The 25,562-nt window shown below is 40.1% G+C and overlaps 1 protein-coding gene across 16 annotated transcripts in view; it reads left to right on the forward strand.

Moving 5' to 3' along the window:
* The window catches only part of LOC106054553 (uncharacterized), a 93,752-nt gene that overhangs the window by 6,556 nt on the left and 61,634 nt on the right, over nucleotides 1-25,562 (forward strand). For 10 of the 16 annotated variants that reach the window (XM_056038612.1, XM_056038600.1, XM_056038590.1 and 7 more), the window contains exon 2: nucleotides 14,236-14,280. Coding sequence is in view for 4 of the 16 variants with exons in the window: in XM_056038600.1 (XP_055894575.1) it covers nucleotides 14,272-14,280 (9 nt within the window). In the remaining 12 variants the exon portion in view is untranslated. Of the gene's footprint in view, nucleotides 1-12,589; nucleotides 12,677-13,619; nucleotides 13,715-14,233; nucleotides 14,281-25,562 lie in introns of those variants that run through there. The other 6 variants (XM_056038596.1, XM_056038605.1, XM_056038595.1 and 3 more) reach the window with 6 other exon arrangements.

The following is a 25,562-nucleotide window of genomic DNA, read 5'->3' on the forward strand; positions in this document are numbered from 1 at the left end:
TTTATTGCTTCTCGTCTATTTATCGCTTACTTGTCATCTATTTATTGCTTCTCGTCTATTTCTCGCTTACTTGTCATCTATCTATTGCTTCTCGTCTATTTCTCTCTTACTTGTCATGTAAGTATTGCTTCTCGTCTATTTCTCGCTTACTTGTCATCTATTTATTGCTTCTCGTCTATTTCTCTCTTACTTGTCATGTATTTATTGCTTCTCGTCTATTTCTCGCTTACTTGTCATGTAAGTATTGCTTCTCGTCTATTTCTCTCTTACTTGTCATGTATTTATTGCTTCTCGTCTATTTCTCGCTTACCTGTCATGTATGTATTGCTTCTCGTCTATTTCTCTCTTACTTGTCATGTATTTATTGCTTCTCGTCTATTTCTCGCTTACCTGTCATGTATTTATTGCTTCTCGTCTATTTCTCGCTTACTTGTCATCTATTTATTGCTTCTCGTCTATTTCTCGCTTACTTGTCATCTATTTATTGCTTCTCGTCTATTTCTCTCTTACTTGTCATGTAAGTATTGCTTCTCGTCTATTTCTCGCTTACTTGTCATCTATTTATTGCTTCTCGTCTATTTCTCTCTTACTTGTCATGTATTTATTGCTTCTCGTCTATTTCTCGCTTACTTGTCATGTAAGTATTGCTTCTCGTCTATTTCTCTCTTACTTGTCATGTATTTATTGCTTCTCGTCTATTTCTCGCTTACTTGTCATCTATTTATTGCTTCTCGTCTATTTCTCGCTTACTTGTCATCTATTTATTGCTTCTCGTCTATTTCTCTCTTACTTGTCATGTATGTATTGCTTCTCGTCTATTTCTCGCTTACTTGTCATCTATGTATTGCTTCTCGTCTATTTCTCGCTTACTTGTCATCTATTTATTGCTTCTCGTCTATTTCTCGCTTACTTGTCATCTATTTATTGCTTCTCGTCTATTTCTCGCTTACTTGTCATGTATGTATTGCTTCTCGTCTATTTCTCTCTTACTTGTCATGTATGTATTGCTTCTCGTCTATTTCTCGCTTACTTGTCATCTATTTATTGCTTCTCGTCTATTTCTCGCTTACTTGTCATCTATTTATTGCTTCTCGTCTATTTCTCTCTTACTTGTCATCTATTTATTGCTTCTCGTCTATTTCTCTCTTACTTGTCATGTATGTATTGCTTCTCGTCTATTTCTCGCTTACTTGTCATGTATGTATTGCTTCTCGTCTATTTCTCGCTTACTTGTCATCTATTTATTGCTTCTCGTCTATTTCTCGCTTACTTGTCATCTATTTATTGCTTCTCGTCTATTTCTCGCTTACTTGTCATGTATGTATTGCTTCTCGTCTATTTCTCACTTACTTGTCATGTATGTATTGCTTTCTCTCTTACTTGTCATGTATGTATTGCTTCTCGTCTATTTCTCTCTTACTTGTCATCCATGTATTGCTTCTCGTCTATTTCTCGCTTACTTGTCATGTATGTATTGCTTTCTCTCTTACTTGTCATCTATTTATTGCTTCTCGTCTATTTCTCTCTTACTTGTCATGTATTTATTGCTTCTCGTCTATTTCTCTCTTACTTGTCATGTATCTATTGCTTCTCGTCTATTTCTCGCTTACTTGTCATGTAAGTATTGCTTCTCGTCTATTTTTCGCTTACTTGTCATCTATTTATTGCTTCTCGTCTATTTCTCGCTTACTTGTCATCTATTTATTGCTTCTCGTCTATTTCTCTCTTACTTGTCATGTATGTATTGCTTCTCGTCTATTTCTCGCTTACTTGTCATCTATGTATTGCTTCTCGTCTATTTCTCGCTTACTTGTCATCTATTTATTGCTTCTCGTCTATTTCTCGCTTACTTGTCATCTATTTATTGCTTCTCGTCTATTTCTCGCTTACTTGTCATGTAAGTATTGCTTCTCGTCTATTTCTCTCTTACTTGTCATGTAAGTATTGCTTCTCGTCTATTTCTCGCTTACTTGTCATCTATTTATTGCTTCTCGTCTATTTCTCGCTTACTTGTCATCTATTTATTGCTTCTCGTCTATTTCTCTCTTACTTGTCATCTATTTATTGCTTCTCGTCTATTTCTCTCTTACTTGTCATGTATGTATTGCTTCTCGTCTATTTCTCGCTTACTTGTCATGTATGTATTGCTTCTCGTCTATTTCTCGCTTACTTGTCATCTATTTATTGCTTCTCGTCTATTTCTCGCTTACTTGTCATCTATTTATTGCTTCTCGTCTATTTCTCGCTTACTTGTCATGTATGTATTGCTTCTCGTCTATTTCTCACTTACTTGTCATGTATGTATTGCTTTCTCTCTTACTTGTCATGTATGTATTGCTTCTCGTCTTTTTCTCTCTTACTTGTCATCTATGTATTGCTTCTCGTCTATTTCTCGCTTACTTGTCATGTATGTATTGCTTTCTCTCTTACTTGTCATCTATTTATTGCTTCTCGTCTATTTCTCTCTTACTTGTCATGTATTTATTGCTTCTCGTCTATTTCTCTCTTACTTGTCATATAAGTATTGCTTCTCGTCTATTTCTCGCTTACTTGTCATGTATGTATTGCTTCTCGTCTATTACTCGCTTACTTGTAATCTATTTATTGCTTCTCGTCTATTACTCGCTTACTTGTCATCTATTTATTGCTTCTCGTCTATTTCTCTCTTACTTGTCATGTATGTATTGCTTCTCGTCTATTTCTCTCTTACTTGTCATGTAAGTATTGCTTCTCGTCTATTTCTCTCTTACTTGTCATCTATTTATTGCTTCTCGTCAATTTCTCGCTTACTTGTCATCTATTTATTGCTTCTCGTCTATTTTTCTCTTACTTGTCATGTATGTATTGCTTCTCGTCTATTTCTCGCTTACTTGTCATGTATGTATTGCTTCTCGTCTATTTCTCGCTTACTTGTCATGTATGTATTGCTTCTCGTCTATTACTCGCTTACCTGTCATGTATTTATTGCTTCTCACATATTTCTCGCTTACCTGTCATGTATGTATTGCTTCTCGTCTATTTCTCTCTTACTTGTCATGTATTTATTGCTTCTCACATATTACTCGCTTCTTATCTATTTCACCTATTAATCTCCCATTTTCCTACTGTTTGTCATCTATTTCCCACCAAGTGTCCACGATTTCTCATTTATTTCTCGCGACTTTCTCTTCTGTTTCTTTCTCTTGCGTATCCCTGGAAGTTGTCCAATAATTGTTTACTTTGCCCTTCCATTGCTGATACTGATCCTGGTGACAGGGTCGTGTCTTGTCATACACTGGAAGGTATTTGGGAATAGCAATAGATGAATCTTTTACGGCTCTTCTTTGATGTCCTTAGTGAAGGCGTTTTAACTTTTCTTTTAGTTTCCAAACAGATTGCGATGCTTCGATCATTGCATCACCTCCCTTGTTTGTTCTCTAAACTACATGCATTTGTCTGGAATGTGTTCTAGGACATGGTCACGTGATCTGCATTACGCATTTTTGACATAGATTGCTACTCACATAATGCCAGAATAAACATTGGCTATACTTTGAGGGAAAAAGAAAAGAAAACTTTTATGGCGAGCATTGTTTATAGTGATTGAAACCTACACATTAATGGCAGGTCGTATCATATGGTATTACTATTGGGCGGAATTCGTTTGTCTGCTTTCTGCTATTTCGCGAACAAAATCTCTATCTACAGTCTGTGAGAAACAATCCAGGAAACACCAGTAGAGTAAGAACTCAAAAGACGCAAAAGGTTGGGCATAAGATGCGCAGAACAAGGGAAACTATTGAAAAACGTGGTCTGGACTGGAACCCACCGGGGAGGGGGGGGTAGAAAGCTCGTGAAACATGGCGGTGATCACTGGCACAAGTAGACAGACTGGAGGAGAGTCCGATGGAGAAGTAACTGTTGTGGTCTTATGCTCCACTGGGAAGCAAAGAGAATACGCCTCAAGTCCTTGTCTGGTATAAACTCACCCGCTACCATGCCTCATCGTGGCGCCCGGGTGGAAACGGTCGTGAGAGGGGACGGCTAGGCCAAAGGGTAGCGAAACAAGGCTCCCGTGGGAGTGCCTAATAGGATGGTAGAGGATGCGAGAGCGTTGTGCGGGGATGCAAAAGAGCTCTCACAGCGATTTGTGAACTTCCAGGTACCGTCCCTCCCACCGTTTCATAAACGGCGCGGTTAGCCTGGTAGATCAAAGGAATATGACGGGGGCCCCGGTCTCTAGTCCGCGAGTCCGGAGTGCCCATGCCACCGGGAGTGAACGCAAAACTAAACTTCGAGTTTAATCCCAAGTCTCACCCCCCGTCAGACAGAACGGTGTATGCGAGGTGTACACCGTTCATTCAGGCCGGTGGAAGGGAGCTCTTGTTTGCTTTTGCTGGACTTAGGGTTCCAAGTGCTTTTGCACAGCTCTACATGATAAATTTCTAAAGGTATAAACTCACCCCCCCCCCATTCCACGGTTTTTGACATTGTCATCTTAAGTTCGATAATAAAAGTCGCCAAAGACCTTTTCTGCAATGAAAGGGGCTGAGTGTTTTAGTTTCACTGCACGTGGTTTAGTGTTGCCTACTGAGCCCCCCCCCCCTACTGAGCCCCCCCCCCCCTACTGAGCCCCTTCAATCTGGACATACTTTTACGGCTTTAAACGTGTTTGAATCGCAGTTTTCTTTGTGTTGTATCCATTTTTAAAAAAATTCGTCTTCAGTGTTTCTAGCGCCAGTATTTGCAGTGCGGCGCCATGATGTTTACACGAGAGATTATGTTAGTTCCCCATGAGTCTGAAATAGTCATTGGTTTGACAATAACTTATCCAAATAGCGTTTTAGAATTATTTGAAAAGCGTGGTGTGAAAATGCGAATTGCCGTCTCCCAACTGTAGCTCAGCGCCGCCAAGCGGCTGACTGCAGCGTTAACTACTAGTACAGGAGTTCTCAACCTGTGGGTCACGACCCCCTTAGGGGTCGATTGACAATTTGCCAGGGGTCGCCTAAGACCATCGAAAATATGGATTGTTTTTGTCTATTCTTCTATTGCTGTGTGGATGGGGGTCGCCGAAGAGTGAGATTGTAAAAAGGGGGTCGCCGAGCTTAATAGGTTGAGAACTGCTGTACTAGTAACTAGTTGGATCACTTTGTCACTTTGTCTTACTCGTTGTTAGATCACTTGGTCACAGGAACAGGTGTGTGGCCCCTTATCCTTCATTGTCACTGTGACGAACCGTTTTAGCTCACTCAAGATATCACTCAGGTCTAAGCATTTAATTAATTTATTTACTCGCTATTAATCATCAATTTTATTAATTTAGCCAATCAAGCGCTAAAAACACAGCCACCACCCCTCCAATCCACCCCCACCCCTTTGGCATCGATGTCACATTTTACTATCCCCACTTTGACACGTGTCACACTAGACTCTTGACAAGAGTACACTCCCTCCATCTATCGTGGCAAACATCCGTTGACCCCCTCCCCCCCCCTTCCGGGAGCGGCTGGTCACTTCAAAGTGCCCATTCAACTCAACGCCTCGGGCAACGCTGTTCGTCTAGCACTAGCCATTATCATAATATAATCTCCCTTGATGTGCCGAGCTCTGATAATCTCCCCTTCATAATCCACCTGACCACCTGGGATGATTTCCTGGACTTTCAACTCGCGCCTTCGCGCAATGTCTATCTCCCGGAAACGCCGTCACGGTCAAGCGAGGATCTCTTTGTCAAAGACGCCAGATAGTCTAGACCACCTTTGCACTTGTCTCCCGCCACTCACCCCCCCCCCCTTTCTATCCATGTGTATATGGACAAACTTCGTCGTCCGATCTCATTCACGCTGGAGAGCCCACAGGGAGCACATCTATCTCTTGCTTGAGCTCTAGACTATTTTCATTCCCTTATTTCACTTTGGATTGGTGGTATGTAACTTAGTAAAGTGCTTGAGAACCATTTTGCTTAGTAATGTATATATGTATATTTGTGCATTTATTACTACATTACTTGTGTATATATTTGTGCATTCTTATCATGGATGATGTAAGTAGATTACTGTATACTTATATTTTATATCATGACCTTTATGGCTAAATGTTCAAGCCATTTGGACTAGAATTTATTACCAATTCTTACCAGATGTATTTAGCTCTTTAACTATCATTAATTTAACTCTGATATATTAGCGCTCAGCACGAGCCTCCAATATGGTATCATTGATTAATTCCTTGGCAGGGAATTATCCAAACATTTATGTAAACATGTCTTAGTACTTAGTATGTATTTACTTATGCTCTATGTTTACTTATGTGAGAGCACGGGCGAGTATCAGACGTTGATCTCCCCTTCCCCTTTCATCTCATTTATCTTAGTGATGTATGTGCTTGCTATTCACCGTGATTGGTGAGCGTCACTTATATTACTTATCACATATCACTTATTACTGTTTGTTATTTCCCTTTATGGGAGTCCCCATTATTATTGTTATCCCCCTTGATGGGACACTATATTCATTTGTTAGTTCCCTTTGATATTTATGAAACTAGATTATAGTTTCTCCACATCAGTCTGAAGATGTCCTTCACGGAAAGGCATCTACCTCCCAGTGTTATCATTATGGCTAAACCGACGTATACACCATATCGTTGCAGCTTTTATCTATAGGCTACACCCGCCCGAAATATTAGCAACCTAAAGCTGATAGCAGATTTGCTGGCACCAGATCTGTAGACATCAGTCTTACTCATCCTTCAAGAGTCCAAGTAACAACGCTAGCCACAGACTCGTCACTGGCTTGACTGATTGGTAGACGCAGCTTAGCTCTGCAACCATACAAGTTGGACTGCAACCGGAGCCTGGATCTACTACGCCAGCCCACTAGCAGACAGCATCAGTACCAGCCACACCCGTCTCACCAGTGCAGCACAGGACCAAAAGCTAAGCAACCAGCCTAATGACACCCAGGCCACTTGGTTCTAATATCTGATGATGATAGTCCTATATATGTAAATACGCTAGATCCCATACTAGCAACTGTACAGCATTTCACCCTTCATTATCTTATTTTGTATAATAAACTGTACATAAGTTTACATCTAAATATAGTATTTGTTGCCTGCATTTTAACGCTGTGCTTGTAGTTTATATGTGCAAGTAAGGATTCTCAAACTATAAAATCCCCTAGACACCCAAAACGGCCAAATATTAATCCGACTTGTCACAATGGCGAGCCTCGTCCGGGATTTACCCAACTAATACTGCAAGCACAGCAGGCAACTCCCCAGTATTTTAACTATCATCATTGTTAGAGCACAAGACTATAGAGTGTCATTCAGAGCTATTTTATTTTTCTAATTTTGTATTGCTGTGATTGTACTTCATTTACAGGTTCTTAAGCACCAAACAAAGGTCAATACCACCTTTCCTGTAACTCTTAAGTAATTGCTTTCAGCAGCTCCATCATCGTCTCCACCTCTTACTCTACCTTCCGCCTTTCCCCTTCATCACCCACCCTCACCATCCTAGCACCCCTCACCACCATGGCCAGTGGCACACGCTCCAAAGCGGACTCTGACATGAAACAAATAATAGCTGAACTCAGAGAACTCGCGGCCTTCTTGTATGACGATGAGGCAAAGCAGAAAGAATTTGTGAGGGCAGAAATTGATAAGGAGATGGAAGAAAGAAGAAAGGAGAAGGAAAGGGAACATGAAATAGCTATGGAAAGAGAGAGAAGGGAAATAGAAGTAGCCATAGCCAAAGAGAAGGAAATACTAGAAATCAGAGATAGCTATAGGCCGCAGAGTTTGGAGCTGAACAACACATCCGCAAGACAAGACCAGGAAGCAGAGGAGAGTAAGACCATGGCTCATGTCCCAACTGGGTACACTGCCCAAACGGACACAGAAGTTACTGCTAAGGATGAAACATTCATGCCTGATACCCCTCCTCTCAACAATACCACATTGTCTACTCAGCCCGACCCTCCTGCTGAGTCTAATAGTCTCTGCGATGCCCCAATTCAGCCAATGCCCTCGAGCAAAACCCCACCTAAAAAAGCACCAATCCAACAACCAGCCACGCACGAAAACTGTAATCGCCCAGCATGTAAGCCTCGTCATAACCAGAACGAAGCCCACCGTGACTGTAACAACAGCACGCGTGGCAACAAACCTAACCAAGCCTACCATGACTGCAACAACAGCATGCGTAGCCGCGAATCTAACCGCAACCGCCAAAAGCAGCAGGCCCCACAGACCATTTCAGTAATGACCTCGGTCCTCAAACCCTCTGTGACTAATCAGCAAACACAGACTGATAGGACAGCGGGCGACCCATACGTCATATCAACACTGACTGTGGCCCCTGAACCCACTTCTCTTGGCCTAACGGAAACGGAAGTCCTACCGTTACTTCCTCAACCTGTCTCATCTCCCCCTGGGATTGAGACCATTCTGGTAAATGGGCGGTACGTCCGATCCTTATTTGACACAGGCTGTGCGGTAAGTTCAGTTATCTGCAAAGCACTGGTTGACCCAGCTGATCTCACAGATAGAACTGTGACGATTCAGTCCATTGACCGTGAGATCCCTCCAAAGGTTCTTCCTATTGCTAGGGTCCACGTAGAGTGCAGGTACGTACATGGTACCATTGAGGCAGTTGTCATGGAATCGCCAGTGTATGACTTCATTCTAGGCTCCAGGTACATACCTCTAGGAGTCGTCAATAAACCATACTTCTCTCTGCCCGTTGGTAGAACGACAAAGCAGAAAGGTGGCAGCAACCAGCCGGTTGGAAGCCCTGGTCGCCACTCTAACAAATCCTTTACTGGCTCCTCAGCCAAGCTCAAGCCGCGCCACCCTGGCACTGACACTGCCGGGAAATCACGAGGTAAGCGTAATAACTACAATCGTGAAGGTCCGTTTAACCCCTGCTCCTCAGCAATCAAACCGCTCATCCCTGGCACTGGCACTGCTAGGAAATCACGAGGTAAGCGAAATACCTACACTCGTGAGAGTCCTTGTAACTCCCGCTCTTCAGCTATCAAACCACTCATCCCTGGCACTGATCCTGCCAGGAAGTCACAGAGGAAAGTGAACTTTCACTCTCGTGAAAGTGGACCTCATCACGGCTCCACCCACACTTTAAGGCCACTCTTCCCTGACATTGACCGTGTCTGGAAAATTAGAGGTAAGCCGATAAATCGCACTCACGAAGAATCGCCTCACTATGGATTTAGAGATAAGCCCCGTCCAACATACGCGCATTGGGCCCTCCGCCATAACGTCCATCCCACTTACTGGTCTGCCCCAAGAAGGAGATGTACCCAATCCTATCCACCCGGCCTATTTCCCCAGGTTTCCAGAATTGCCCCTTCCACGTGGCAATCCGCCTGCGGACAGAACATAGGCGACAGCGGACCCTTAGGACGGACACCCCTCTGGACCTTGGCAACCTCTTAACTACTGGGAAAAATTTCTTAAATGCTGAGACCGACAGTAGACGAAACTTGAGTGATATCAACGTTAGCACTTTATAGATCTTTTAACAAAGACCTATCTTACGCAGGGAGGGTTGTGACGAACCGTTTTAGCTCACTCAAGATATCACTCAGGTCTAAGCATTTAATTAATTTATTTACTCGCTATTAATCATCAATTTTATTAATTTAGCCAATCAAGCGCTAAAAACACAGCCACCACCCCTCCAATCCACCCCCACCCCTTTGGCATCGATGTCACATTTTACTATCCCCACTTTGACACGTGTCACACTAGACTCTTGACAAGAGTACACTCCCTCCATCTATCGTGGCAAACATCCGTTGACCCCCTCCCCCCCCTTCCGGGAGCGGCTGGTCACTTCAAAGTGCCCATTCAACTCAACGCCTCGGGCAACGCTGTTCGTCTAGCACTAGCCATTATCATAATATAATCTCCCTTGATGTGCCGAGCTCTGATAATCTCCCCTTCATAATCCACCTGACCACCTGGGATGATTTCCTGGACTTTCAACTCGCGCCTTCGCGCAATGTCTATCTCCCGGAAACGCCGTCACGGTCAAGCGAGGATCTCTTTGTCAAAGACGCCAGATAGTCTAGACCACCTTTGCACTTGTCTCCCGCCACTCACCCCCCCCCCCTTTCTATCCATGTGTATATGGACAAACTTCGTCGTCCGATCTCATTCACGCTGGAGAGCCCACAGGGAGCACATCTATCTCTTGCTTGAGCTCTAGACTATTTTCATTCCCTTATTTCACTTTGGATTGGTGGTATGTAACTTAGTAAAGTGCTTGAGAACCATTTTGCTTAGTAATGTATATATGTATATTTGTGCATTTATTACTACATTACTTGTGTATATATTTGTGCATTCTTATCATGGATGATGTAAGTAGATTACTGTATACTTATATTTTATATCATGACCTTTATGGCTAAATGTTCAAGCCATTTGGACTAGAATTTATTACCAATTCTTACCAGATGTATTTAGCTCTTTAACTATCATTAATTTAACTCTGATATATTAGCGCTCAGCACGAGCCTCCAATATGGTATCATTGATTAATTCCTTGGCAGGGAATTATCCAAACATTTATGTAAACATGTCTTAGTACTTAGTATGTATTTACTTATGCTCTATGTTTACTTATGTGAGAGCACGGGCGAGTATCAGACGTTGATCTCCCCTTCCCCTTTCATCTCATTTATCTTAGTGATGTATGTGCTTGCTATTCACCGTGATTGGTGAGCGTCACTTATATTACTTATCACATATCACTTATTACTGTTTGTTATTTCCCTTTATGGGAGTCCCCATTATTATTGTTATCCCCCTTGATGGGACACTATATTCATTTGTTAGTTCCCTTTGATATTTATGAAACTAGATTATAGTTTCTCCACATCAGTCTGAAGATGTCCTTCACGGAAAGGCATCTACCTCCCAGTGTTATCATTATGGCTAAACCGACGTATACACCATATCGTTGCAGCTTTTATCTATAGGCTACACCCGCCCGAAATATTAGCAACCTAAAGCTGATAGCAGATTTGCTGGCACCAGATCTGTAGACATCAGTCTTACTCATCCTTCAAGAGTCCAAGTAACAACGCTAGCCACAGACTCGTCACTGGCTTGACTGATTGGTAGACGCAGCTTAGCTCTGCAACCATACAAGTTGGACTGCAACCGGAGCCTGGATCTACTACGCCAGCCCACTAGCAGACAGCATCAGTACCAGCCACACCCGTCTCACCAGTGCAGCACAGGACCAAAAGCTAAGCAACCAGCCTAATGACACCCAGGCCACTTGGTTCTAATATCTGATGATGATAGTCCTATATATGTAAATACGCTAGATCCCATACTAGCAACTGTACAGCATTTCACCCTTCATTATCTTATTTTGTATAATAAACTGTACATAAGTTTACATCTAAATATAGTATTTGTTGCCTGCATTTTAACGCTGTGCTTGTAGTTTATATGTGCAAGTAAGGATTCTCAAACTATAAAATCCCCTAGACACCCAAAACGGCCAAATATTAATCCGACTTGTCACAGTCACTGTAGTTAGCTCTGTGTAGTTTCATAAAGATATTCCGTATTCTTGAGGGGGGAAAAATGAAAATATCAAATTGATTTTATTAATTAACTTTCAGTGTCCTGTTGATTTCATTTTCTTTTTATAATTTGTACAAACAAACACTCGCATTCATGCAGATATCTACTATTTTCGATAAAAATTTAAAAAATTAGTATGAAAAAAGTCAATTGTTGTGCTTTTGAATAATAATATCTATAGACTGAGGCCAATTTGGGGAAATAGCCCGAAATACCGAAAATTGCTTTCTTATAATTTACTAGATTTAGTTTTTCTGTTGTAATGCTTGACAGTCATAATAATAACCATAGTTATTTTAGTAAATTGAAATCTAGCCTTGACTACATGCCAGGGGCGGGGGGGGGGGAAGGGGCGGTCTTATTGTCAAAATCGGCCCTTGCATTACCCTACCATCCGGCCCACAAATTATGATATATGATGTACACCTAGTGTTACCTACCCTCATAACAATGAATGTTTTAAACATGCATCGAAAACTGAACGCAAGCTGCAAACCTGGCCAAGTTAACGTATTGTATTTCTATTTCTAGATTGACTTAGAGGCTTGTTCATACATACGGCTACAAAAAACAAAAACAAAAAACGCCTTTTAAAATTCAATAACAACCATCTGGACAGTTATTACAAGACAGCTGGCTTTGCTCTCACCTACTTCGCTTACAATAGTCCTCGTCCTCTTCATTGTCTGTGTTTCCCCACACGTATAGTCCGCTAGTCATCAGTTCCTTACTTAGTGCTCATATCGACTCAGGGAAGTCAACGTCCAATGGACCTCATTCACCAATCGTAAACAAACAACATTCAGACACGTGATTCTATATATATTCTATACAAATTATGTAATCCTTAGGGGTTGTCACGTGACACGTACGTTGTTTTATCAATATTATGACGTGGCTCAATGTGTTTATTTACGATTGGTGAATGAGGTCCATTCCTTTATTATCCCCAGACACGACTGTGTCCTGACCGAATGTTGATTCAAATCACTTATTTCAAAGGCTGTTGAAGTTGAAGGCCACACACTTATTTAAAAGGAATTCCGCATCTTCGTTGACACGAGTTAGTATTTCTACGTCATTTAGCGTGGCTTACGCTCCAGAAATGGCGTTGGGAATATTCCTGGGTGAATGTTATCATTATAAGATTCATTAAGGTTCTTGAATCGGTTTCACACAAACTGATTTTGTAACCTTGTTTTTTATTATGCTAGTTTTATTCAAGCTTTTATCTAGAACAATACAAATGTACTTTCTCCGTTCCCTTAGTCAGCTATTGTTCTGGGGGGCGTGTTGAAAACTGACTCATTGGGGTCACTGGGGGATCCCCGGGCGTCAAACGTTTTTCAGCATTTCCAAGCGTTAGAAATTCATTCTCCGTGGGTTTAAAATGCAATATTTTTCTAAGAAAGAATATAGTAGGGGAAATAAAAAATGAAATTAAGAAGTAAAGTGTGAGAGTCATTCGAGGCAAATGAGCAGTGTTTTTCAAATGTTTACTGCTAGATAATTTGTATTCTTCGAAGACAATGTTTTAGCATTTGGATTTCTGTATACTGTTCTTTCTGGAAATAGTATTGGAGAGGTAGCAGCCTAGTAGCAGGTTTCCACTCCACCCAGCAAAAAGGGATTTTGGGAAGTGCAGCAAGTCTTAACAGCGAGCCTTGGGGTGAAAGCCTCAACAGCGAGCCTAGGAGTGAAAGCCTCCATTATTACGATATTATGTTGCTAGTGTTACAAAAAGTGTTACACTGTAGTAAAGTCGCCAAGTTCTTTTGTGAAAGGTAAAAGAATACCAGTCACATTTACGGTACTTATTGTTAAGCAAAGTGGACCATTTGGCGAACCTAACGGCCCATTAGGGTAACGGCCCAACCGGTCATTTACCCGGATGGTCGTATAGCCTGTCCGCCCCTGTAACAGGCTAGAAATAGGCCTTAGATCTACGCAGCGTCTTTAAACAAAAATAAGTTGACCCAATACTAGATGGACGTGCTTTATTAGATTGTGATAACACGAAACATCTCCCACTCTCGCTGTGATAGAAAATTTGTAGGGCGTGCAGACGAGAGCATTGCTCTCAAATGGCCTAGAAAAAAAGGTACACTTGTTCTTGTTGAATTAGTTATTTGCCTATTGTAATTTTGTTTTATTAAATTTACCCCTTTCTAACATCATTTCATGCTCTTGTTGTGTCAACTACATTTTCTGATATTTTTATCATGATCTTACAATCCACATTTTTATTAGACTTAATGTACTCGTCGCCGGCTTTGAAAATATTGACGCAGTACAAAACACATATTTAGGCGTCCAAGAAACTGATTTTGCAGAAAATTGACTCCGCTGGGGGAAGAGCTTACAGAGCTTTCCCAAACACACCACAAAGCCCCTAACTGGTCCCCATTGGGACATCCTACCACACGCCAATTTTTACGATGAGCTTAAGGTGTCAAATTATTTTGTTTATCGTAGGGCCCCGTAGCGTGCTCGGTCCTGGGGCGGTTGCCCCACTCGCCACCCCCTTAAGGTTGCTCTGACGACATGCTTTGAGAAATATTTCATGCATCAGATATTTCTTTATGTACTGTTTTCAACATTTTCCACCTTTGTTATTTTCAGATCCGTTTGGATTAAACTATACCTTTAGCCAACGTGATGTCTAAGGTAAGAATTATGTATGTGTTTGTTAAGTTGATTTCATCTCATCTCATCTCATCTTGTGCGGAAGCGTGGTCGAGAGGCCAAGTGCGCTTGAACTTGGATTGGCTACCTAGAAGGGGGCTCGAGGTTCGACAGAGTTGTGTTTACTGAGCGCCTTAAGGCAGCACGGAAAAAATTAAAACCAACTCCTAGATACCCCCTCCCCCCTCTGGACCAAAAGCGCTCTGAGCATGCTATAAGCATGAACGTAGCGCTATATAAAAGCTATAATAATTAAAAAAATAATAATCTCATCTCTGCCTGTGGTCCCTTCTGGGGCAAAGGCCATCAACCAGCTTTCTCCAGGCATCTCGGTTCTGGGCGAGTCTCTCCAACTGTTCCCATGTCTTGTCCATCTGCTTGGCATCTGCTTCCAAATCGCGGCGCCATGTATTCCTGGTTCGTCCACTCTTCCTCTTTCCTTGGGGATTCCAGGTTAGGGCTTGCCTTGTTATGTTGGATGCAGGCTTGCGAAGGGTGTCTCCAGCGTCTCTGAAGGATATCTACTTCAATGGGCTGCTGCTTTGTTCTTTGCCACAGTTTGTCATTCTTGTCTGGCCAGCGGATCATTAGTATCCTCTTCAGGCAGGTGGTGATGGTGGTTCTCCAGGTCTCTGCTCCATATAGAAGTATTGCTTTAACAATGGTGTTAAAGAGCCTGATCTTGGTAATGGTGCTTATTTTCCTAGAAAATGATGGAAGGCTGCTCAAGCTTTACCAATGCGGGTTCTGACATCTGCATCTGTTCCTGAATGGTGGTCTAGTTGATTTACTTTTCTTTAATAGCAAAATTATTTTTAAATTGGTTTATTTTCCTTTAAATTATCAATTATTATTTACAAAACGTTTAGCAAATGTATCTATCTTTATCTTTTGAATTCTCGTATCTCAATATGAGCCAGAGATCGCGACAAATTGACAGATTACACTTAATCCTTTGCAATTTACAATTGTTATGAGCTTTTTATTTTTCATTCATTTGGTTTTATTCAATTATTTCAACAAAATCAACACATTTGTTTTCGAACTAATTGATCAGCTATTGTTATCTATAGTTACATTGTCAGTTGGATCATCCCAGACGCTGCGGCTCTTCAAATTAAATGACATTTTAAAGATTTGTCTAACTAACAAAACAGAACATTAGGCAGAACATTAAAATTCATAGCGACTGAGCGACTGTATATTGTTTAAATATTTATCTATAAATATCCTCCACATTCTATATTCTTTTTCGTGAGATATCACATTGAATTGGAGCAAAATCTATTATTATTTGAACTACAAATTCTGCAGCTTGAGTTCTAGCAATCAAATTACCGTTCTGCTCTTAAGCAGTGGCGTCAATAATGTTCGTGTCATCAGATGCGGTCCGCACCCCATACTACGCCACTGCTCTAATGTCTTCTTATAAACCTATGTCACATTCAAGTTAGACACATCGAGTTCCAGTCATTTTGACTGGTAAATGTGTGTAGGTAAGTACCAGTGGCGGTCTTTATTTGATTGCATGGGTCGGCTATCTCATTGGTTCGGTAGGCCGCAACTTATTTTAATAACTTTCGTACACAATTTGAAACGATGGCACAAGATGTTCTCTTAAGTAACTCTGCGGTGAATATACTAGTAGGACACCAGGACAAAAGGACAGTAAATGTATTCCATTGACTAGGTCTTTATACTTTAAATTCAGCAAGATATATGTGTACAGCAACATTTAAAACTATTATCTGCAATGTGTGGATTATATACAAGTTGGCACGTTTTTGTTCTCGACTGACCGTCTCACCAATGGATAATAAGTTGGAATATAAATCTCTGCATATTTTTTTTTTGTAAGGTCGGTCATGTCAGATGCCAAACAAGGTGTCACAATGTCCTTGATGACTATTGATACTGTCCATCGGTCATCCCAGAACCATGCCTTGTGCATGTTCAATGTTGGAAATGTGTTTGTGCCAATAAAACAATCATTAAGGCTGAAAAGCTCTTCAAAAACTAGAAATATGTCGCTTAGAAGTCCTCCATACAGAGGCGTAGTGAGCTTGCGCCCGGGGCAAGGTACTTTATTGGCGTCTCCACTCTCATTTTCCATGAACATCATATAAAAAATATAGGCTTATAAATAAAATGTATATAATATTAATATAAATAACCTTAGTATGTATTAACTAATTAAAATATTTATAATAATTTTATTTTTTCGCTCTTCTCTGCGTGTAGCGCCGCCCCCCCCCCAGTGTGGGGCCGGGTCTTCGTGCCCCCCTGCCCCCCCTCACTACGCCTCTACCTCCATTAACTGTCTGCCACTTTGTGGATTGAAATGCGTATCGCAAGTATTTAGAAATATGTGGAACTTTTGGGGGTTTTATCTGCTGCGCGAAACCTTTGAGGGCTGAGTCTCTGCAGTGTAGTACTTTGTTGTTGTTTTTTACAGGGTGGAGTTCCTGTATAGACCACTTTTCTGTTACCCTCTCCCTCCCATCTACTTTTCTGTTACCCTCTCCCTCCCATCCACTTTTCTGTTACCCTCTCCCTCCCATCTACTTTTCTGTTACCCTCTCCCTCCCATCCACTTTTCTGTTACCCTCTCCCTCCCATCTACTTTTCTGTTACCCTCTCCCTCCCATCTACTTTTCTGTTACCCTCTCCCTCCCATCTACTTTTCTGTTACCCTCTCCCTCCCATCTACTTTTCTGTTACCCTCTCCCTCCCATCTACTTTTCTGTTACCCTCTCCCTCCCATCTACTTTTCTGTTACCCTCTCCCTCCCATCTACTTTTCTGTTACCCTCTCCCTCCCATCCACTTTTCTGTTACCCTCTCCCTCCCATCTACTTTTCTGTTACCCTCTCCCTCCCATCCACTTTTCTGTTACCCTCTCCCTCCCATCTACTTTTCTGTTACCCTCTCCCTCCCATCCACTTTTCTGTTACCCTCTCCCTCCCATCCACTTTTCTGTTACCCTCTCCCTCCCATCCACTTTTCTGTTACCCTCTCCCTCCCATCCACTTTTCTGTTACCCTCTCCCTCCCATCTACTTTTCTGTTACCCTCTCCCTTCCATCCACTTTTCTGTTACCCTCTCCCTCCCATCCACTTTTCTGTTACCCTCTCCCTTCCATCTACTTTTCTGTTACCCTCTCCCTTCCATCCACTTTTCTGTTACCCTCTCCCTTCCATCCACTTTTCTGTTACCCTCTCCCTTCCATCTACTTTTCTGTTACCCTCTCCCTCCCATCCACTTTTCTGTTACCCTCTCCCTTCCATCCACTTTTCTGTTACCCTCTCCCTCCCATCCACTTTTCTGTTACCCTCTCCCTTAAATCTACTTTTCTGTTACCCTCTCCCTTCCATCCACTTTTCTGTTACCCTCTCCCTCCCATCCACTTTTCTGTTACCCTCTCCCTTCCATCTACTTTTCTGTTACCCTCTCCCTTCCATCTACTTTTCTGTTACCCTCTCCCTCCCATCCACTTTTCTGTTACCCTCTCCCTTAAATCTACTTTTCTGTTACCCTCTCCCTCCCATCCACTTTTCTGTTACCCTCTCCCTTCCATCTACTTTTCTGTTACCCTCTCCCTTCCATCTACTTTTCTGTTACCCTCTCCCTTCCATCCACTTTTCTGTTACCCTCTCCCTCCCATCCACTTTTCTGTTACCCTCTCCCTCCCATCTACTTTTCTGTTACCCTCTCCCTCCCATCCACTTTTCTGTTACTCTCTCCCTCCCATCTATTTTTCTGTTACCCTCTCCCTTCCATCTACTTTTCTGTTACCCTCTCCCTCCCATCTACTTTTCTGTTACCCTCTCCCTCCCATCCACTTTTCTGTTACTCTCTCCCTCCCATCTATTTTTCTGTTACCCTCTCCCTCCCATCCACTTTTCTGTTACCCTCTCCCTTCCATCTACTTTTCTGTTACCCTCTCCCTCCCATCCACTTTTCTGTTACCCTCTCCCTCCCATCTACTTTTCTGTTACCCTCTCCCTTCCATCTACTTTTCTGTTACCCTCTCCCTCCCATCTACTTTTCTGTTACCCTCTCCCTTCCATCTACTTTTCTGTTACCCTCTCCCTCCCATCTACTTTTCTGTTACCCTCTCCCTTCCATCTACTTTTCTGTTACCCTCTCCCTCCCATCTACTTTTCTGTTACCCTCTCCCTCCCATCCCATCGTAGCTGATAAATAAATACTCGCTTCTTTACAATCCATTCTCTTTTAACAAAGCTTTTATAAACTCACTCTGTCTGTTTGACTGTCGGGCCAAAAAGTTTGTACACGTTATTTCTCCCACACCCAATCTCAGATCAAGCTGAAATTTTGCACAATTATTTCATTTACCTGACAAAACAAGAATTGATTTTAAAAAAATAACCAATTAGTTAATTAACTTTTGGTAATTAATCTTTTTGTTTGGTATCGAACAAGCGAATTTTTTTTACTTCACTGATGTGGTGGTATAAGTTGAATTAGTCCACTTTATACTTTGTGGGTCTTCGCTTTAAAGTTTTAAATTAACAATTACCAGGAGCTCCTAGAAATCTCCCGAAATTGCAAAATATACGAAAAAGACCTTCTATTTTCCTAATAACTTCCCTAGCACAGTGGTTAATGTGTTGTTTTAATGTGGCACCCCCACCCTTTTCTCAACTGGTTCAATAATTGATAGGATCATAACGTATTTAGAAAGGCAAAAGCAGGAAATTTAACTAAACAAAAGCTATGATAAAAATATTTATAATCGCTCAGATTTACTATTGTTGGTCTAGATCTATTACAAATTTAATTACATGACTTATCGAAAATAATTGATACAACTAGTAATAAAAGATTTGTTTTGTTTTTTTAAAGTACTTAAAAAATATTTTTTTTATTACAAAGCTTATATTTGACTCACTCTGTCTGTCTGGTAGAAATTTAAACACGCTATTTCTCCCAAACTTATTTTCGGATCAAGTTGAGCCTTGCACAATTTTTCATTGGCATAGACAAGACAAGAATCAATTTAACAAATTAACCAATCAGTCAATTAATTACTGGTAATTATTTTTTTTATACCAACAAGGGAAATTAATCCTTTAGTATTCACAGATACGTTTAAATAATCTATGTATATAATTCTCTTCTTCCCTCAACAGTTTGGACGAGAAGAAGGAAAGGAAAGATCACTCTCTTATTTCTGCGGATGACTAGCAGCGCGCTTGACTGTCGTTTAAATTGATCAAACCCTACTCGCTCCCATCCCCCTTTGTCCTGCGGGAGGTTTGGACTAGGAACTAATCTAAGTAATCTATTATGTTTATATTATGTAAATAGCAGGGCCGGACTTAACCATCGTGGGACCCTATGCGAAACGGATTTCGTGGGGCCAAGAAAGCGGATAATAAGTGAACTTTAAGAATTTGTATTAGAAAATAAATTCGTCTAAACATTTTATTCATTCTTTACTACGTACCTACAGAATTACTTTACGAGCCTTGCGTGTAGCAAAGTCATACAGTATATCATAATAATTCTGTTTCCTACATATATCACGCTCAATAACAAGAATTACCAAATGTTTCAATCTATCTATATTTCCGTATATATTAAGTGTCACGTACACTATATCCATATTTGGCAACAGTCTATTTAGATTGTCGGCAGAAATTGAACTAGCTCGGGGAAAACCAGGCATGCAATGACTTTCACTTTCAAAATGTACATCATTGGTTTCAAAATGTTAATTATTATGTCAAGCTGCAATTATTGGTTGGTCTTGCAGGGTAGAGCTGTTGAACACGTGATTATGCTCTATTTGCCCGGACAAGATCCAAAATCGCATCAGTCTTGTATGGAACATGAAGTAGAGAACATGTACCTTTGTATTAGTACTCAGTTATATTATTTTGTAGATCTGTTATTCTATTCAAGTATATTTAACTATTGTAATTATTTGTAAATAGCTTTTTCAAGTTCTGAATTAAAGTAATTGTTTTTAGACGAAGAGAAGTTTCTTCATTGAATATAGTAACATACTTAGATCGACTAAGCGATTGGCATTTCTAGATGATCCTCTTATCAACTGGCAATATTCTGAATGATCGTATTATCAATTAGATCTAGCTACTTCTATACGATCATCTTGTTAAAAGAAGATTTCAAGATCCTCGGCAATCACGATCATTGATGGTGTGATAGAGCTCAAGCATAATCGTAACATCTAGCATCTATTGATGATTGTGACAGTGGCACTACAAGATTGACTGTGACATCTGGCACTATTGATGAACGTGATATTAAGGACTTTTTCGTGTATTTTGCAATTTCGGGAGATTTCCAGGATCTTCTAGTGAATCGACAGGTGGGCGCGGGAAATCTGTTTTAAGTTATAAAATGGTTTAATTTAATAATTTATACACATTGAATTAGCGCGGTTCCTATGAAAGTGCGGATCCTTTGAAAGTGGGGGCCCACTGCGGTCGCATGGGTTGCAGTGGCCTAAGACCGGCCATGCAAAATAGCGGCGTATGCTACGACGCCGGTCGACTAGTTTAGATATAATTTAGATAATTTAGGGTGTCGTCCCCTTAGAGAATTGAACACGTTATTTCTCCCATTCCCGGAACAGTTGAAACTTTAAACAATTATTTATGGAACTAACAAAACATGAATCAGTTTAAAAATTAACCTATTAGTCAATTAATTATTTTTTTTATATCAAAAAAAGGAAACAATTTCTACATTATTGAGAGATAATATTGTAAGTACGGAGTTTTTTCATATGGATAAGCTTTTTTTTTTAAGGAATTTTTATTTTTGCTAGTTTATGAAAAAAATATATATCCAGGATAGTTTTCCATTGGCTGGTACTCATTTTGAATATGATTGTTAGTTTCTGATGATTATTCGGAATTGATGATTATTAATTAAGGGCCTCGACCTTTTGCAGGACAACTGTAACTAAACTTGAGACACAACTGCGGTCACGGGTTGGGCATCTGTAATCACCAGACATACACAACTGCGGTCACGGCCGTAGCACTTTCCCCCTTTTTTCTTCTTTTTTTGTGTGTCCGCCATCTTTAATCGCCGCTAATTAGTGAGGGGGGAACACTTCCTGAAAGACACAGTTGTCCAAATGGGGTGGGTTTGGGCAAACGACTGTGAGTGAATGAAAAACAGGAACGGATTGTCAACTCGAGGAGGGTCATGCGGACGTTCTCGGAAGTGAATAGTGATAGTAGCGGAAAGTATTTGAAACATCGCCACAATTTCAGCCTCGCCACATTAAACGCCGGAAGTATTCATGTAGGCAGCGTATTGTTGAGCAGAGTGTATGACTGTGCTTCCGTGAGTAGGAACAACAGACAGGGCGTCGCCATAGTTATGCCAATGTTCGCAAACAAAGCTTACAACCATCTTGCAAAGTTTGAGAGCAACAGTTTCGTCGATGACATTTTTCCAGAAATATGCGACTGATAGAAATAAACAGTTACCTGATGCTGGAATTTCGACTACATTGAAAGACCTTTTGACTTTACGAAATATATGTGAAGCGGTGGTCATGGTTAGGAAACGAATGGCAATACGAAGGGTTAGAGAGTGCGTGGTGTAGAGGCTTGTTCTCCACCCCCCCCCCTTTTTTTTCGTCGCGAAAGTTACGTGGGGGAACTCTAGCCAGACTTGCAGAAATAAAGAATTATCTTTTCATTACGTGGGGGAACTCTAGTCCGACTTGCAGAAATAAAAAATTACCTTTCCATTACGTGGGGGAACTCTAGTCCGACTTGCGGAATAAAAGAAAGATCTTTCCACGACTTTTTCCTCGAGGGTTATAGAGTCGGCGTGCTTGCGTGTTGGGCAATATATATATATATATGACATTACAATGGGTATTAGGGCTCTATTAGAAATCCTGGGTCTTTGCTTCCACAACACCCTCAAACAAACGTTTTTTGGGCGTGGTTTTTAAATGCTTCGTTTGGACTTATGTATTTCATTCTAGCACCTGTTCTGATATAAGTCTTCCTAGTTAAAGTTTACGTTCACCTAGCTCAGTTAAGTTCTTTTTCTACCAGGTCACATATCTAGCCAATAGACGACTTCCGTTGCTAATAACAAAGTTGTTTGTTGTTTTTTTTTTGTTTATGTGATCATCTTACAAGCCCATCTGGCAAATGTCTGGTATAAAGGCGTCATTTCTAACATTTTCTGGTCCCTAACTAAGAAAGCTAAAAATAACTCAGGGGCTTTAACTAGGACGCAATTTTAATTTTCCTTCCACTTCTCCATCAAATTCCCTTTGAGTGAGGGCTTAAGCGGTTCAAATCCTCTCTTGCAAAAGCCGTGGACAAAAACCCTGCTGTTTCAATTCTAAATTGTCCATACATTTTGTAGATCAGATTTTAGATCGGGTACGGGCGTAGATCTATATGAAGGCGTAGAAAAGAAGGCCAGGGGTTCAGTTGTAGGTTATGAATTTATTTCAATATTCCCTGTTTGGATTTTTTTTTTTTTTTTTTTTTTTAGATTTATTTTGTGTTATTTTGTGTTATCACAATGGAAGAATTCTGTCCATTATACAAATCAAGTTTGCGCTATACAATTATTCAAAATTCTGAATGGGAAACGTGTCTGCGTTATGAATCTCACTGCTCTATTTTGTGTCTGTTCCAGTTTCTGAAGTTTCTTGAGTTGAGGGGTCCCAAACAGAGGATGCATATTCTATTATTGGCCTAACCAAGGTTAAATAACATTTTAGTTTTATGTTCTTATTTGATTTATAGAAATTTCTTTTAATAAATGCTAATGCTTTGTTTGATTTTTTTTATAGTTTCATCAATATGTGGATTCCATGACAGTTTTTCATTTATTATAACACCTAGGTATTTTGCGTTTTTAGTCTGTGTTACTGGTTTGCCATGAATAAGATAAGTGGAATTAATTTGTTTTAGTTTTTTTGTTACTCTTAACAACTGACATTTTCCTGGGTGGACAGACATGCTCCAATTTGATTCCCATTTCTGTAATTCCTCTAATTCTCTTTGTAAAATATCTGTGGCTTGTGTTGTTTTTATTGTTCTATATATTATGCAATCGTCTGCATTTACTGGAAATGGTCATCGCGTCCTATTTTTAGAAGCACACATAGGAATTTTTCATTTAGATTAACTTTTATAATGTTTAAATGCAGATTATGGAGAGGGAATGTGTCTTTATTATAATGACTTTGTAAGTGCAAATTTTAAAGTAAAAATAAATATTTTAAAATAATAATATTAAATATTTTTCTCATATTTTTAGCTCCGACACCCAATCTCGGAACAAGCTGAAATCTTGCACAATTATTTCTTATATCTGACAACATGAGAATCAATTTAAAAAATGTAACCCATTAGTTAATTAACTTATTGGTAGTTAATGATTTGTTTGGTACCTACTTGAACAAGGAAAGGAAACAATTCTTTTTCTTGTTCGAGTAGATACCAAACAAAATAATTAATTACCAATAGTTAATTAACTAATTTCAGCTTGATCCGAGATTGGGTGTGGGAGAAATAACGTGTACACATTTTTTTTTACCAAACAGACCTACAGAGTGACCTGCAGAGTGACCTACAGAGTGACCTACAGAGTGATAGAAGCTTTGTAAAAAAGAATGTATAGCGTCACGTAATTATTTCAACACTTATGAGGCTCTACCTTTCAATAATCTGATCTTGAGACGTAGCCCCGATCAATAAAACGTGTCATGTTCTTAAAACATAACATAAGCAACAGTTTAGTGTACTATATAAGAGTGTAATGGAACTTTAATCAAACAACAACACTGATAACAACAATCACAAAATGGATTGGTTCTCAAAGTGTCACATCGTGTCGTCCTGCAGGAGTTTAAAATCAAAGTCGTAATCATCTTCATTTCTGAATGGTCCGAAACTTGTAAAAAAGAGGAATGATAATTGAATAAAATTAAAAAAAAACAAGATTACAAAGACAGTTTGTGTGGAAACAAAAACTCAAAATCGGCCCCCGAAGCAGTGGCGTAACTAAGGGGGGTATGGGGGGGAGAATTTTAAAATCCCCCCGCCCCAAATGGGTGTCCGAAATTTATTGTAAATACATAAATTAATATATTTGATTGACAAATAGTGTCAACGGGTGTCTTTTTTTTTCAACATTTATGGATTAAATTTATCACAAAGACTAAACCTAGATCTAGGTCTATCAGTACGTTGACTTTGTTGACATTTAAAAAAAAAATTTTCCCACAGAGATCAAAGATTTTTTTTAAAGTTAGTTTTACATTTTAAACTTTGTTGCCACGAATAAAACTGCATGATATACAGCGAATTCCAGGTATCTTGTTACCTTTACTAATAATAGATCTAAATGTCGAGTATTTTATGGCTACACTAATTAACCTGGAATCAAAATTTACAGAATCGAGTATAACAGATCCAAAAGTTATTCTTAATAATGCTAGAATAGTCTATTATTCGGGTTTGTCATCTATAATTTCAGAATTAAACTTCACACTCGAGTTATAACCCCTCTATTTATCGTTCCTCAATCCAATGGAAACTATTTTTATTTCCATCTAATCCTTTTGCTTTCGCACAAAACATAAACAACAAACAATGATGTAATATCATATAATATTAGCACATCATTCCTTTTGAAGTTATTATCACACCCTTCCTTTTAAAGTTCTTAAAAGTGATATCTACTAGCAGGGCCGCCCTAGCATTTGCGGGGCCCTATGCGAAACGGATCGCGCGGAGCCTAGTCTGGGTAGGGATGAGCATAATGTCAAAATTATTTTTTTTTAAATTAGAAAATACTTTCGTCTTTGCAATACATTTTTATCAAATGAAAGCTCGCAATGCCACTTTTTATTTATAGGCACCCCAAAATTTCAATTTCGTCTATTCTTCAGGAGATTTGAAAATTGAATAAATTCAAAAAAAGTTCAGGACTTTATCGTATATTTTGCCTTTCATGAGATTTCCTGGAGGCCCTGGAAAATCAGGAGGTCACGAAAACCCTGTTATTTTATATACATTATAATGGTTTAATTTAATAATGTGCACTTAGAATTAGCGCGGGGCCTATGAAAGCGCGGGGGCCACTGCCACCGCATAGGCTGCAGTGGCCTAAGGCCGACCCTGTTTACTAGGAACTTTAACAATTCGTCCACTTCTGGTGGTCTTGACTGGCACAACAAGTTCTCTAGACGTTGGTCTATAACTGTCTGTTTCGTTT

Source organism: Biomphalaria glabrata, chromosome 8 (genome assembly GCF_947242115.1).
Source record: "Biomphalaria glabrata chromosome 8, xgBioGlab47.1, whole genome shotgun sequence".
Taxonomy (NCBI): Eukaryota; Metazoa; Mollusca; class Gastropoda; family Planorbidae; genus Biomphalaria; species Biomphalaria glabrata.